Below are 14,296 nucleotides of genomic sequence, written 5' to 3' on the forward strand. Positions count from 1 at the left end.
CTGTATATATATATATATATTTCTATATTTGTACTCTATTAAAAGGGAGTCTTTATAATATTTATACAGACTTTAATAATTCAGAAACACTTGTGACAGTATCTGAATTTAAGATCCATAATGACGCACTGCTAGATGGCCCCTCCGGAGCTTTTCAGGCAATGCGAACATGCATGGCGATGACGTCATGACGTTCGCTCATTAGGTTGGAGAACCCAAATTACAGATACTACATACATATATATATATATATAAAAATTCTTCAGGGGAGGGGTATTTTTCTTATCCTATTTGCTAGCCATCTCACATCTATCTCAATAATGTGGAAACTCAATTCTTTGTTGCGCTCAACGATCATCAACGACAGTCCGAATAGTAAGGGCATTTTATGAGATATTTCACAAATCTGTTAACTAAATTGTTACCAAAAAATTTCTTCACCAATATGTTTGTAAAGGTGTATAATAACATGTGTTAAAATGTTGAAGGTCAACTCCCGTGGGAAACCCAGAAAAAAAGCTGTTGAATTCGGGTACCGAAAAATTATTTTCGAGAATTTTTATTTTTTTAAATCGGCCCTTAAGTAACTTATGAGGGGTCAAATAAGGGTTTTTCATGATTCTGAGTTGATTGTTAACATTTATATTTTCACTTTTACATTTACACACAAAGTAGCTTTTATTTCACATACATATATAATACTCAAGAGTTATTTCTCATTCACAATGTCAGAAGTTTCAACAGTCATTGTCTATGTCTTCTTCAGACTCAACAACATCATGACTGCAGTCTCTATTCTCCGTGAATAGAGACAATGTTTAAATCTATATTGTCTCCAACAAACTGAGTGACTGCATTGTTTGTTTCCCCAACCTCCATAAAGACCACCTGATCATTACTTGACAATTCACTTTCACTGGCTGGCACTTTGGCTGTCATCACTGATTGATCCTCAAGCGCAGCATCAACCGCAACCTCATCATTGATCTGTTCATCGGTTTCCTCCACAATGGTGTCAAGAGTGCCAGAAGTATCTGGAACATCATCTCCACTCCTACTATTAAGGAAGCAGTATTTGTAGTTTTGTGTCTCCGTGTAAGACTCAGTGTATCCCAGCCGGTGGAACTTGTTGAGCATCCATTTTGACCCAAATCTATGATCAAGTTGTATGGCAAGCCCCATTTGGTGTGGCAATACTCCAGACCGAGGTCGACAGGCCTTAATAAAATTCTGCCCCCAAACGGCAACTCTTTCGTCTGTCTTGACAATCGGTCTCAAGAACATCTGAAGGCTTGCAGGAACAAGTGTCAGCTGACTATCGATGTCAGTCATACTGTGTGTGGTGGGGTATGACTTTGGACCTAAATCAATCAAGGCAATATCATTGGATATGAACTTGAGTGCCGTCTTTATGATCTGAGTCTTCTCATCTCCATGGTCAAGATTAGCATGATGCGCTCGCAGAATATTGTCGGTGCCATCTTTGAGACAGAGTACATCTGCCCTTCTTTCCTGTGTTGTGAAATACAAGGTGTCTTCGTATTTCTCTAGAAGTTTTATCTTTAGCCAATGCTTTGGATAAGAAAGGCTCTTCTCTGGTGACTGATCAAACTCCTGCAGCTTTTCATGGACTTGGTCCATGTTCATTACCCCATGCTCTAATTCTGAGTCTAACCATTCGCAGAATTCAATAAAAACTGCCTCTCGCTCCTCATCAATACTCCTCTGTCCTCTCTTCCTTTTTCCTTCCTCATCAGTCTTGGACAAACTGTCACCTCTCGCAAACATAAGTTTGCATCGCAAATGGTACAGTGTTTCTTCTGCTACCAAGTCGTTGATCCCTTCCAGGCGTCCAGTGACTTCAGTGCCCCAGTCATCCCCGCGACTCCGTGCTGTCTTCAGCAAGCTTGCCTTCAGTGTATCTGCAGTCAAATTATCTGGCACTCTGTATTTCTTTCTAGCTTGTGCTGGATTATTTTTGTAGAGCTGGGCTGGTTGGTTGCAAAGAATGCATACATCCTTATACAGGAGGTCAACTGACTGTGATCTTCTAGAACTGCAGCCAGTTGATGAACTGAACTCACAAGTAGTGTGTCTTCTCTTCAACTTTGATGACTCTTTCTCTGCCTTTGATGCTTGAGCTGACTTATTGGTGGTTGCAACAAAGTTGTTGTACAGATCATTTTTACACTTCTGGTGGTACCTCAGTTTTCCTTCCTTTTGAGCCTCCTTCATACGTTCCACAACAGTAACATTTTCGACAGTTTCTGCTTGTTTCAATAAAGTTGAGTATCCCTTTGGAGTTGCCTGTATGAGCCTTTCAGCTGGTGTATCCGAGCGTGCACAGATGAAGCAATTGAGCACAGGTGGAGTAACGTCTTCATCCATATTGCTAGACTCCATGTCCTGCAAAGTAGAAAATGAGATATATTTAGAAATTATTTTTCCACAAAGGAGTGTCTGTGGTGAAATATAAATGTTAACAATCAACTCAGAATCATGAAAAACCCTTATTTGACCCCTCATAAGTTACTTAAGGGCCGATTAAAAAAAATAAAAATTCTCGAAAATAATTTTTCGGTACCCGAATTCAACAGCTTTTTTTCTGGGTTTCCCACGGGAGTTGACCTTCAACATTTTAACACATGTTATTACACACCTTTACAAACATATTGGTGAAGAAATTTTTTGGTAACAATTTAGTTAACAGATTTTCATATGTTTCCCTTACTAGAAGGGACAACACGTTCACATAATTTGCGACATGAGCTGCAGTGCTCAATCCAGTTGTCATATTTCATCACACGCCCTTTGAGGAACATTGGTGCTTTTATTCTTGCGTTTAATGAGTGAGCAACTCTCCAAAAGGAAACGCCACACTTTGGCCTATACAACCAAACCTAATTCGGTAGCATAATGGCAGCCATTAAGGTAGAGTAATCCCTTGCACCGTAGCTGCCTTTCCGGATCAAACACACCTCTTCTCTCTCACTTGATAATTTGCAGGTTTTCACATAATTAACGGAATTCTTAGAATGGAAATTTTTATCACCAAAGTTAATAGATATGGGATGTACAATACTCATCCTTTTTTCCATAACCGATCCTTTTGTGAATTACTGAGTTCAAATCCAGGTGAATCGGATCGCACTAAAACTGTCGCTCTTGTGCTGTGCCAGCAGTGCTGTTGCATCCTGAAGAATGGCGTCTTCTGAGACTTTAAGCTGACTGTTCTGCTTGCAATATATACTTTGAGAATTAAACGACAGCCGGTAGACGCTGTTCGAAGTACGAATTCTAATTGGTGTAGTGCGTGGACTGTAACCAGCTCGCCTCATTATCAGTTTGACCCTTCATGGTCTATAAACCCCGTAATAGCTTTTGCGCGTGACAAAGAAATTGAGCAGGTAGTTCGATTGTTTTATGTGAACGGCCATCTTCAGTTACTATGGGCAACCACCACCATTATCACCATTGCAGTTGCATTACTGATGAGTCTACGTCGGTGAATATAACTAATACTGTATATATAAAGGTCTTTCTAATCACTCAATGACTCCTTGATATAAATGTTTTGTATTTTCTAGGTGGGCTAGAAAGTTGCAATTTGGCATACTGATGTAACTTGAAGCTACAACCTCAGAAAAAAAACATATAACCGTCCATAAATACAACAACAACAACAACATGCATGTTAAGGCCATTTTCCCTGCGAGAGAGGGGGTTAGCCTTGCGGTCCCCATGCCAATCTTCTCCATTTTGCCCTATTTTCTGCATCTCTCCTTGTTAACCCCCTTGCCCGCATTTCTTCTTCCACCATCTTTAGCCAAGTCTTTCTCGGTCTTTCCCGTCCTCTACTTCCTTCTACATTCATTTCCACCACTCTTCTCAACCAGTCACTTTCATCCTTCCTTAACACATGACCAAACCATCTCAACCTGTTCCTCGTCACAGCATCAATCACAGGCTCTATTCCCATCATCTTTCGCAATTCATCATTTGTCTTCCTCTCTCTCTCAACGATACTCTGCACATCCACCGAACCATTCGCATTTCCACCCTTTCCAGCCTTCGTTGCTGCTCTACGTTCATTACCCATGCCTCGCTCCCATAAATCATAACACTTCTCACACATGCAGCATACACCTTTCCCTTCAGCTTCAACGACACTCCCCTCCTCATCAGCACGCCACTCAGTTCCCGAAACTTCTTCCATGCACATCTCACTCAAGCAACCGTTGCCGAGTCTGATCCACCGAATCCATTCAGCATGTCTCTGAGGTATAATGCATTTTAAGTCCATAAATGAGTTTTAAGTTTCGGGAACTTAAAATAAGTTTTAAGTCCACAAATAACCATAACCGTCCATAAATGTCAGTCCCTAAATGTCTATCAGACTCGGTGGCTAAATATTAGTGTGTCCGCTGTGAGTCTGGGAAGTTCGCAGTTGAATTCTGGCTGAGTCATAGCAAAGAATTTAAAATTGGTTCTTGTTGCTTCATTATTTGAGCTCAATAATTAAAAAAGACAGAGCACAGACAAACAACCATATGTTGGCAACCATTCTGCAGACGTGATGGATGTACTGTATAGGCCTCCTCCTCTGTTGAAGTTCCTTGTCTTTCCGTCTTTGAAGGTGGAAAGACAAGGAACTTGTGAAGATGTCACATCTTTGTCTTTCCAAACCTTTGTCAATCCTGGCATTTCTCTTCTCCCCGATGCCAACCATCTATTAATTTATCCTCAACATTCTCCACTCACTTCAATCTTAGAACTCAGAAAGATGGAACTTTCCACGATTTCCCCATGATCATCTTCCAATCTGAACGCATCGATCTTCTCAGTTGACAAGATTTTAGTCTCTTTTTCGGTTTTAATAAAGACCAGCTTCTTCACATTCTTTCTTCATTATCTGAGCAGTATCATCAGCATCCCTTAAATTGGTGATGCATCTTCCTCCGATCCTTACTCAAGTCTCTATGTCCTCCAGCTTTGATTTCCACGTGATGTAATCACTACTCACTACACATATTGAACAAGTTAGAGGAGAGAACGGATCAGGACATACCAGAAACAAAAAGTAGAGCAGTAAGAGAGATGGGGAAAATACACTCGGGGTGAGCAACAAAATAGAGGGAGACTGGGATAAATAAGGGACAAAGGGAAGGATGAAAGCAAGGGAAGGACACAGGGGATGAACAAGGTGTATACAGCTGCAAACTCTCAATCACAGAAGTGGAAGGAAAAACTGGAAACCAGAAAGAAGTGGGATTGCGGAGGATTAATGGGGATAGAAAAGATGATGAGATGACCTGAGATGGTGGTGAACGGGTGTCCTGAAGCCCTGGAGGGAAGGGTGAGATTGACGAGATGGAGGAAGTTGGGTCCACATGTGGAAAGAAAGAGCAGCGAATGATTGGAGGTGAGCAGTGAGTCTGTGTTTTGGGACTTTACCCAGAAAGGGATAAACTGCATGTGCCCTGCAAATCCGTGTGGGCTGGGGGGTGGAGCACAGAAACAGCATTGGGTGTAAGACCAAAAAGGAGGTGATAGACAGAGAGACCACCGACCTGTATGCAATGTGACAGTGTCCAGTCCCAAAGATTAATATTCATTGTGGGAGATACAGTCCCAATAAATTTGAAGTCTTTGGTTTCAACAGTATCAAGTTGAGCGAGGTGTGAGGAAGGGGCACCAGCCCAAAGGAGAGAGCAGCACTAACGGGAGAGCAGCACTAGGTTTGGCTCCAATGCTCGTGTTTCCTCACATATGACACATGACAGGCTCAGGGCGAGTTGCTCAGGCTTGGTCTCAGAATGGCTCGGGATCCAGGCAATGCTGCCCCCTTTCAGATTTGGAGCACAGGTGCATGATTCGCAGTCATCTGTCATCCCAGGCTGAATAGTTTGTTAAAGATCTTCGCATAATATCATGCAGAGTCTGGCAGAAAATCCAATGCAGGATGTCATGTAGACAGCTTGAGGATCTGATGCAGAATTCCCGTTGGCCACTTAGAGCATTATAATTGAAGCAAACCCACATGATGCCACTCCTCTCCCTCATTGATTGGCAAGGTCTGGAAGGGGCTCGGTTTGAATCCCTTTGGCAGCTGGTCTCACCATCCACATGAATCTCTGCCTTCCTATTCAAGGCCCTTGGTTCTCATGAAGTTCCATTGCCTTTTAAAGATGACTGGTCGCAGCGATAGCCGGATATCCATTAGATGACTATCCAATGCGGATTTGAATTAGGATGATGAAGAGGAAATGGTTAAGATAAGTGGGGGAAAACACATTCTACTCATTCGGGCCTGACAATTCTTATTTACATGAATACAAAACCACCTGTCAAAGCATGTAGATTTAAGGACATAACTAACGACTCCATTAATTACTTGTTCTGCTTATGGGAGACCATTTTCGTGAAAAATTTTTACAATCTCGGTCAAGCAATAAAGATCCTTATTTAGACTTTAGTGTTACTTTTATTTGAACTTACTCATGATCATCCAAGGATGGTGCGTAACGCCATCACCAACAGTGGGGAGGATGTTGGATCGCATGCATATATGTGTTCAGCCCAAGGACGGCATGGTCGCCGAAGGCACCATTATTTCACAATTATTATATCAACTTAATTAGGACTAAAACGTTTTTGTTTCAACGTTGACCTTCAGTGTGTTTAAAAAAAAAAAAAAAAAAAAAAAAAAATGACCCAGGGGTTTTGAGATGAAGACAAAACAAATACACAGACTCGTACATACAGTGTATATATATATATATATATATATATCAACAAGACACAATCACGTCTCTCACCCGTAATTTGAGCTAATAACCAACCATCTCTCAATCAATTACCCCAGGTGGCGAGGATTTTCAAATAAATGAACTCCCATGCTCTTCCAGCCAAAGAAAGCTGCATAAAGCAACCAGGAAAAGCTACACAAGGAAAGCCCTTTGCCGTTTCAAACCCCACCTGGATTCCTCTACAGTTGCAGACATTCACAAGTCGTAGTACATGCATGTGAATCCTAATGCTAAACGCCCCCCCCCCCCCCCCCCCCCCCCACACACACCTCCCCTCCTCAGCCGTCGGACCAGTTTCATCCTCGGTAAATCATCAGTGACAGCATATACAGAAACACGCACCACCGAGGCTCCCAAGCATGTACCACCTGCAATGCCAATAGCAGTCAACATATAAATAACGAGAACAGCACTCCGTAGATTGCAAACCTCCACCAGGCTGAACAGTTTATGTTTTCTATCCCACTAATAGGCCGGATTGGATCCGGACCTGAACCGAAATATAATTGGCTTGGTCTCGTCACTGACCCAACTCATCCACCTAGTTCTATCCGAATATGTCCACAACCTTTTTTAGACATCGTGCTACAGATGTATCATTGTTGGCCCGATCTCTCAATAGTGAAGAATCACTTTTTAAATTATAGTGTGTTTGGAGAGGGTCATTATGAGGGGATTGTCTTGATCACAAACCTGAGATGCTCCTTTATTCACCAAAAACATGGAAGGCTCCGGATCTTCACCAAGATCTAATCAATTCATCCTCGTCACATACCCAACCTGTCTACCAAGTTTCATCCAACTACGTCCATATCTTTTTGAATTATCGTGCGCACATGCAGACAGACACACAAACAGACAAAGAGACAGACAGACAGACAGGGATGAAAACATAACCTCAGTCCACAGCCTTCGGTGGCAGAGGTAACAAGACCCAATCACATCTGTCACCCATAATTGGAGGGAATAACCAATCATCTCTCGCCAAATCAATTACCCTAAATGGTTTATGCAGCTTTCTTTGGCTGGAAAAGCATGGGAGCCAATTTATTTGCAAATCCTAGCCACCCCATTGGGGGTAATTGTTCCTGGAAACCGAGTAAACCTGTGATTTGCGAACTTCATTTCATAAAAAGTCTTATGGGAAAAATAGGTTCAGTTCCTACCCATCGCCAAGACATGGAAGCTAAAAAATAGTGTTTCGACATAATTAGCTTCATTAACAACAATAATATTATTGTAAATAGTTTATACAATTAATTAAATATATGTAAACATAGTACACTACTTAAAGAATGCACTGTAACACTTGCCCATGTACACCGTCTGTAAATTATAAATGTTCGCATGCCATTGCCTTTGTAGTAGGGTCAATATACGAAAAAAAACTCACCTAACCCCAACAAAATTGATACAAAAGGTTTTTCAATAGATTCTGGTACCATTGGGCATGCTAAATAACATACAAAAACTATAGTAACATCTGACTTCCGGAAAGGGGTCATTTTCAAGATGGCGTCCAAGATGGCTGCCAGGAGCTTAAAATGGCCATATCTCAATTATTATTCAACCTAGAAAGGTGGTTTTGGTGTCTAACCCTAGGTTTTACGGCCCAAGGAATCCAATTGAATCAATAAAATTACCATCAGTTAATTATTTATTGACAAGTCCAAGATGGCATCCCAAGGTGACATCCTGATCCACTAAAATGGCTCTGTCGAATAGTAGTCAACCTAGAGAGATTTTTTCAGTGTGTATACCTAGGTTTAAGGCACCCAGGAAATCATCAAAATTACTTAAATAAGCACAAAGTAATCAGGTAATCCAGTAAGCCAGGTTTACCAGCCCATTAGGCATTTGTTGTCTTATACAGTTAGTCGCTATTCATCGTCATCCTCCGACTCCTCTGGAAGAAACTTGTTATGTGGATTGTCACATTCTTCAAGTTGGCACGGTCCACAGGCAGTAGTACATGGTAGTCCATATCGTCTACAACAGCAGCGGAGTGTCTTGCAGGCAGTGGAGCAGTTACAATGAATGACCTTCAAGAGACTGTCTGGAGCAGCGTTCATTCTTGACATAAGTGGGAAAAGTTGTGTACATTTCTTTTGGAAATGTCTAAAAAATATGGATTTTGTTTATGCATACATGTACCAAATAATATACTTATTCCTTTTGAGATGAAAATAAATTGTTTGTCAGATTTTTCAGTCCCCCCCCCACCCCCTCCCCAATATAAAATAGTCTGTCCCTTGACATAACCTCTCAAGCTTTGTACAAACCTTTGTCTGTAATGATTCGGACTGGAGTCACAGGTGGCAGTGGTGTAGACACATTACACTCTTATCTCCAATCTGAAACACACACTTGGTTCATTAGCTGGTGAGTCGGAGGATGACGATGAATAGCGACTAACTGTATAAGACAACAAATGCCTAATGGGCTGGTAAACCTGGCTTACTGGATTACCTGATTACTTTGTGCTTATTTAAGTAATTTTGATGATTTCCTGGGTGCCTTAAACCTAGGTATACACACTGAAAATATCTCTCTAGGTTGACTACTATTCGACAGAGCCATTTTAGTGGATCAGGATGTCACCTTGGGATGCCATCTTGGACTTGTCAATAAATAATTAACTGATGGTAATTTTATTGATTCAATTTGATACCTTGGGCCCTAAATCCTAGGGTTAGACACCAAAACCACCTTTCTAAGTTAAATAATAATTGAGATATGGCCATTTTAAGCTCCCGGTGGCCATCTTGGACGCCATCTTGAAAATGACCCCTTTCCGGAAGTCAGATGTTACGAGATTTTTAGTATGTTATTTAGCATGCCCAATGGTACCAGAATCCATTGAAAAACCTTTTGTATCAATTTTTTGGGGGTTCAACCATATATTGACCCCTCTATTGGTCTTGTGCATGGAGAAGTACATGGAGAAGAGGAAGAGATTGTTTTTTGGGTTTATTGATCTGGAGAAAGCATTCGATAGGGTTCCACGCAAAGTATTGACATGGGCATTGAGGAAGTTAGGAGTGGAGGAATGGTTGATCAGAGTAGTGATGGCAATGTACAAAAGAGCGCGCACAGCTGTAAGGACGAAGGACAGGAACAGTGGTGAGTTTGAGGTGAAGGTGCGAGTGCATCAGGGGTCGGTACTAAGTCCACTACTATTTGTAGCTGTGATGGAGGTGCTGGCTCAGAACGTAAAGGAGGGTTTACCGTGGGAGTTGTTGTATGCAGATGATCTGGTGTTGATTGCGGAAAGTATGGATGGACTGAAGGAAAAGATGAACAAGTGGAAGGAATGTATGGAGACAAAAGGTCTGAAGGTGAATATCGGAAAGACGAAGGTGATGGCAAGTGGTAAAGCATGTGGTGAGGTGGAAAGAACTGGGAAGTGGCCATGTGCTGTGTGCAGGAAGGGTGTCGGAGTGAACTCCATTCAATGTACAATGTGCGCTGAGTGGGTTCATCAAAAATGTAGTGGTCTGAGAGGGTCATTTACCAGTGTGGCAGCTACATTCAAATGTAAGGTGTGCACAGAGGGAGCTGCAGATGGAGGAAATGTTGAGTTGGATCTTGGAGACGGCGTGAAGCTGGAAGGTGTGAAAACATTTTGCTACCTCGGAGACATGCTGAATGGAGAAGGCGGATCAGACTCGGCAACGGTTGCTCGAGTGAGATGTGCATGGAAGAAGTTTCGGGAACTGAGTGGCGTGCTGATGAGGAGGAGAGTGTCGCTGAAGCTGAAGGGAAAGGTGTATGCTGCATGTGTGAGAAGTGTTATGATTTATGGGAGCGAGACATGGGTAATGAACGTAGAGCAGCAACGAAGGCTGGAAAGGGTGGAAATGCGAATGGTTCGATGGATGTGCGGAGTATCGTTGAGAGAGAGGAAGACAAATGATGAATTGCGAAAGATGATGGGAATATTGCCTGTGATTGATGCTGTGAAGAGGAACAGGCTGAGATGGTTTGGTCATGTGTTGAGGAAGTATGAAAGTGACTGGTTGAGAAGAGTGATAGAAATTGATGTAGAAGGAAGTAGAGGACGGGGAAGACCGAGAAAGACTTGGCTAAAGATGGTGGAAGAAGAAATGCGGGCAAGGGGGTTAACAAGGAGAGATGCAGAAAATAGGGCAAAATGGAGAAGATTGTCATGGGGACCGCAAGGCTAACCCCCACTCTAGCAGGGAAAATGGCCTTAAAATGCATGTTGTTGTTGTTGTTGTTGTATTGGTCTTGTGACACTGAGTGGGAGCGAGGATCCACCCACTGCCTTTTGTTACAGATATTTTCTTCCAGGGACATTTACCGAGAATTTTGCCATTTTCTTTTAAATTCTGGAATTGTTGGCTTTGCGGTGCATCAGTATGCAAAATCTAAACTTTCTAGCCCACCTAGAAAGTACTAAGCATATCAGTGAGTCAGTCATTATTGTGAAGGGTGGGTGGGGGGGGGGGGGGTGGAGAGAAGGGAAGGTCAAATTTACCTATAAAAAGAGTGCTTTATTAACCTTAGCGTTGCCCAGGTAAAGAAAGAGGACTTTAAATGTAAAAATAATTGAAAAATAAATATTTTATCTTTCGTTGAACTCGAGGAGGACGAAGAAGAGGATCTGTTGGTCGAAAGCTTCTCTGAAAATTAAAGATCGACCGTCTTGAAGCTATGTCCACGACTTATTTAATTTCTCCTGATTATATATATACTCGTATATATTTGCAATAGATTATTCCACCACATGTTACTAAATAGCTCCCTCGACAAATGAGCACAAATGAATTTTTCAAAATTTTAAACACCTGCAAATTCTATATGAAATTAATGTAATCAAAAAGCATGTCGTAATTCAAGCAGATTTAACAATTAGCATCAAATTATGCAAGCTGGTGTCAGGAATTCTCCATTATCTCATATCAAATGGTGAGATAATTTTCCCCCAAAGTTGAACAAATGTGAATGGTTGCGTGTCCACTATTTATTCCATGATACGTGCAGAGAGAATGTAAAGGGTTCAGAGCGCACTTTGATTTCTGCTGATATATATATATTCCGAGCGGTTTCCTGCCAGGGATATATATATATACAATATGCTCAGGATCTGTGGGGGCACCAGCATCGTTTCCATTACAAAGTCACCTTCAAGGCAGGATTGCGGCGTCAGATAGGTGGGTGGGGAGGACGGCTGGTTGATTGCAAGGTGTTAGCGTAAAGCAGAGAGTGTATGGAGTATGTCGAGTGTATAAATTGGATGGAAGAGGCGGGCTGCATAGAATGTGCAGCTTATGGGGGGAATAGGGCGTCTCTGTGTTGGTGTATGTCATCCCCTCTGCAGGCAGTCGTGCTGGCCTCGTCGAGATGGTGGCCACGCTTGTTACCCATCGCTCTGTGTCCATTGCTACTAACGGCGTTGTCTGTGTGTGTCCGTCTCTCAATTTTGCCCACACAGGCTGGACAATCTCCTAAACATGGCGTATGGCGTGAAGAGGTAACTAAGAGTTCCTTAAATCCAACCTCTCGGTTCTTCCATTGTCTTGTTTGTTTGTTTTGGTTTTGTTTTGTTTTGGTTTTTTTTTGTTGAGGATCTCCCGCTTTTTATCTTATTTTGCCCGCTTGCTTTATTTAAGTTATTTGGCACAGACGGGAGATATAAAACTTGTGTGTGGATTCATGACTTAGATATAAATGAAATATACATTCTGTTAGTTTTTTACAATTTTCTGCTCACATCTACACGTTTTGATTTCAGTTGCAGTTTGACGGTCGTTTTTGCATCGCCCGCTCTATTTAAGCGGCAACTGTCAATATACCCGATATTTAAATGACGTCACACGAACACCCTGCGCGTCATTTGTCCCGAACACACGTCCTTTCCCTGTAAATTGCGCAATGTTTGCGTAAGCGATGTAAATGAACGTAAACAATGTAAACGAGCGAACGAATGTAAACGATGTCCATTTCAAAGTTTGCCAGCCTCTTAGTCGTTGCCAAGACGACGTGTCTTTGACTCGCTTTGTCACGTCACAATTGTATGACGTCACAATGCATAAGGCCCAAGTAGAGCGGGCGAGATTTCGTGCAAATGGAGCGAGAGGCGAATGAGCAGCCTTAGCCGTTTCTGTTTCGCAATTCTAATCGCGAACCTGAGACGCACAAATTCTGGCCCCAAAACCAATAGCACTTCGTTCTACTTACGACTCAATTTATCTTCAAAACTGCTGTGAATTTTTTTTTTTTCCCCTCCGAGTGGCTCCAACCTGCCCATTCGTCACGCTTCTGCCTGTTAAATTTTCCGCCTTGCGATCGATGTTAATTTCGCCTTGGCCGAGCTCAGACGTGCTGGGAATGAGACGCGGGGTCGCTCCCTCCCTCTCCACCTCCTCCCACCCCATTCCCCAAACTCCTTCGCGTCGCCTCCTCGAGGCGTACGAGTTAACGCGTCACAGTCTGCAAAGAACCCATGACTCCCCTCAAGCAAATGACGCGCCCGGTTGATGACGTCGGCAGCCCCCCTGCTCCTTTTCCCCGCTCCCTCGGAGGGAACACCTGGGTTGGTGCGGGTGCCGAGATCCCCGTGGAAATGTCTCCTCGAGTGCCATGATATACCCAGTGCAGTCCCCTGTCTCTCTTGCCCAGGTTTTCGCCGCTCACCATTGACAGCGTGACAAGCCTGGCGGGCGTGACCATCCCCGGGCACACGGGTACGGGCTGGTGCATCTTCGTGTACAACCTCTCCCCAGAGGCCGATGAGGGGATCCTCTGGCAGATGTTTGGCCCTTTTGGCGCCGTCACCAACGTCAAAGTCATCCGCGACTTTGCCACCAATAAATGCAAGGGCTTTGGCTTCGTGACCATGACGAACTACGACGAAGCAGCGATGGCCATCGCAAGCCTAAACGGTTATCGTTTGGGTGACCGTGTGCTCCAGGTGTCGTTCAAAACCAACAAGAACCACAAAGCGTAATGCCTGCGACGTGTTCTGGGACCTCGTTTGATGGGATCTTGTCCCTTGAGTCCCATTGCTTGAGCTCAGGCTAGGGGTCTAGGGGAGGAAAAAAAAAAAAATGAAACATAGCTTCTGGTTATTGGTGGTGAGGGTGAGGGGAGAGGGAGGGTGTTGGGTGGGCATAGGTTTGTTGGGGGCTGCTTTTCATAACGGTTTGCCTGTGCACCTATGACTGCAAACCACGGCAAGATTTCTCATTAGGTTTCTATACAATGCAGCCTTTGTAAACTATAGTCTTCTGCTATATTGCTACCAAGATAATTTAGGATTATAACTCAAGAAGAGGAATGAAAACAAGAAGAAGAACCAAAATCAAAGGTTTATCTTAAATTTTCTATGGCTACCTATAACAATATACCTTTGATGCACCGAAAAGATTTTTCCTAGCTTTTTGCCATTGTTGAGCGAGCGGCCTGAGGTAGCGCTGGCTGTTGTAGAGAGAGGCCCACTTTGACAGGCCTGGACGCCATTT

General features: G+C 42.9%; 1 protein-coding gene across 1 annotated transcript in view; it reads left to right on the top strand.

Annotated features, from left to right (window-relative positions):
- Positions 1-13,866, top strand: part of LOC137425618 (ELAV-like protein 2) — a 246,522-nt gene extending 232,656 nt beyond the window's left edge. The window contains exons 6-7 of the mRNA XM_068114226.1: positions 12,268-12,306; positions 13,455-13,866. Coding sequence (XP_067970327.1) covers positions 12,268-12,306; positions 13,455-13,782 — 367 coding nt within the window. The 3' untranslated portion in view covers positions 13,783-13,866. The remainder of the gene's footprint in view (positions 1-12,267; positions 12,307-13,454) is intronic.
- Positions 13,867-14,296: the final 430 nt, after the last annotated feature.

The sequence above is a fragment of the Myxine glutinosa genome, chromosome 1 (assembly GCF_964187855.1).
Source record: "Myxine glutinosa chromosome 1, kmMyxGlut1.1, whole genome shotgun sequence".
Lineage (NCBI taxonomy): Eukaryota > Metazoa > Chordata > Myxini > Myxiniformes > Myxinidae > Myxine > Myxine glutinosa.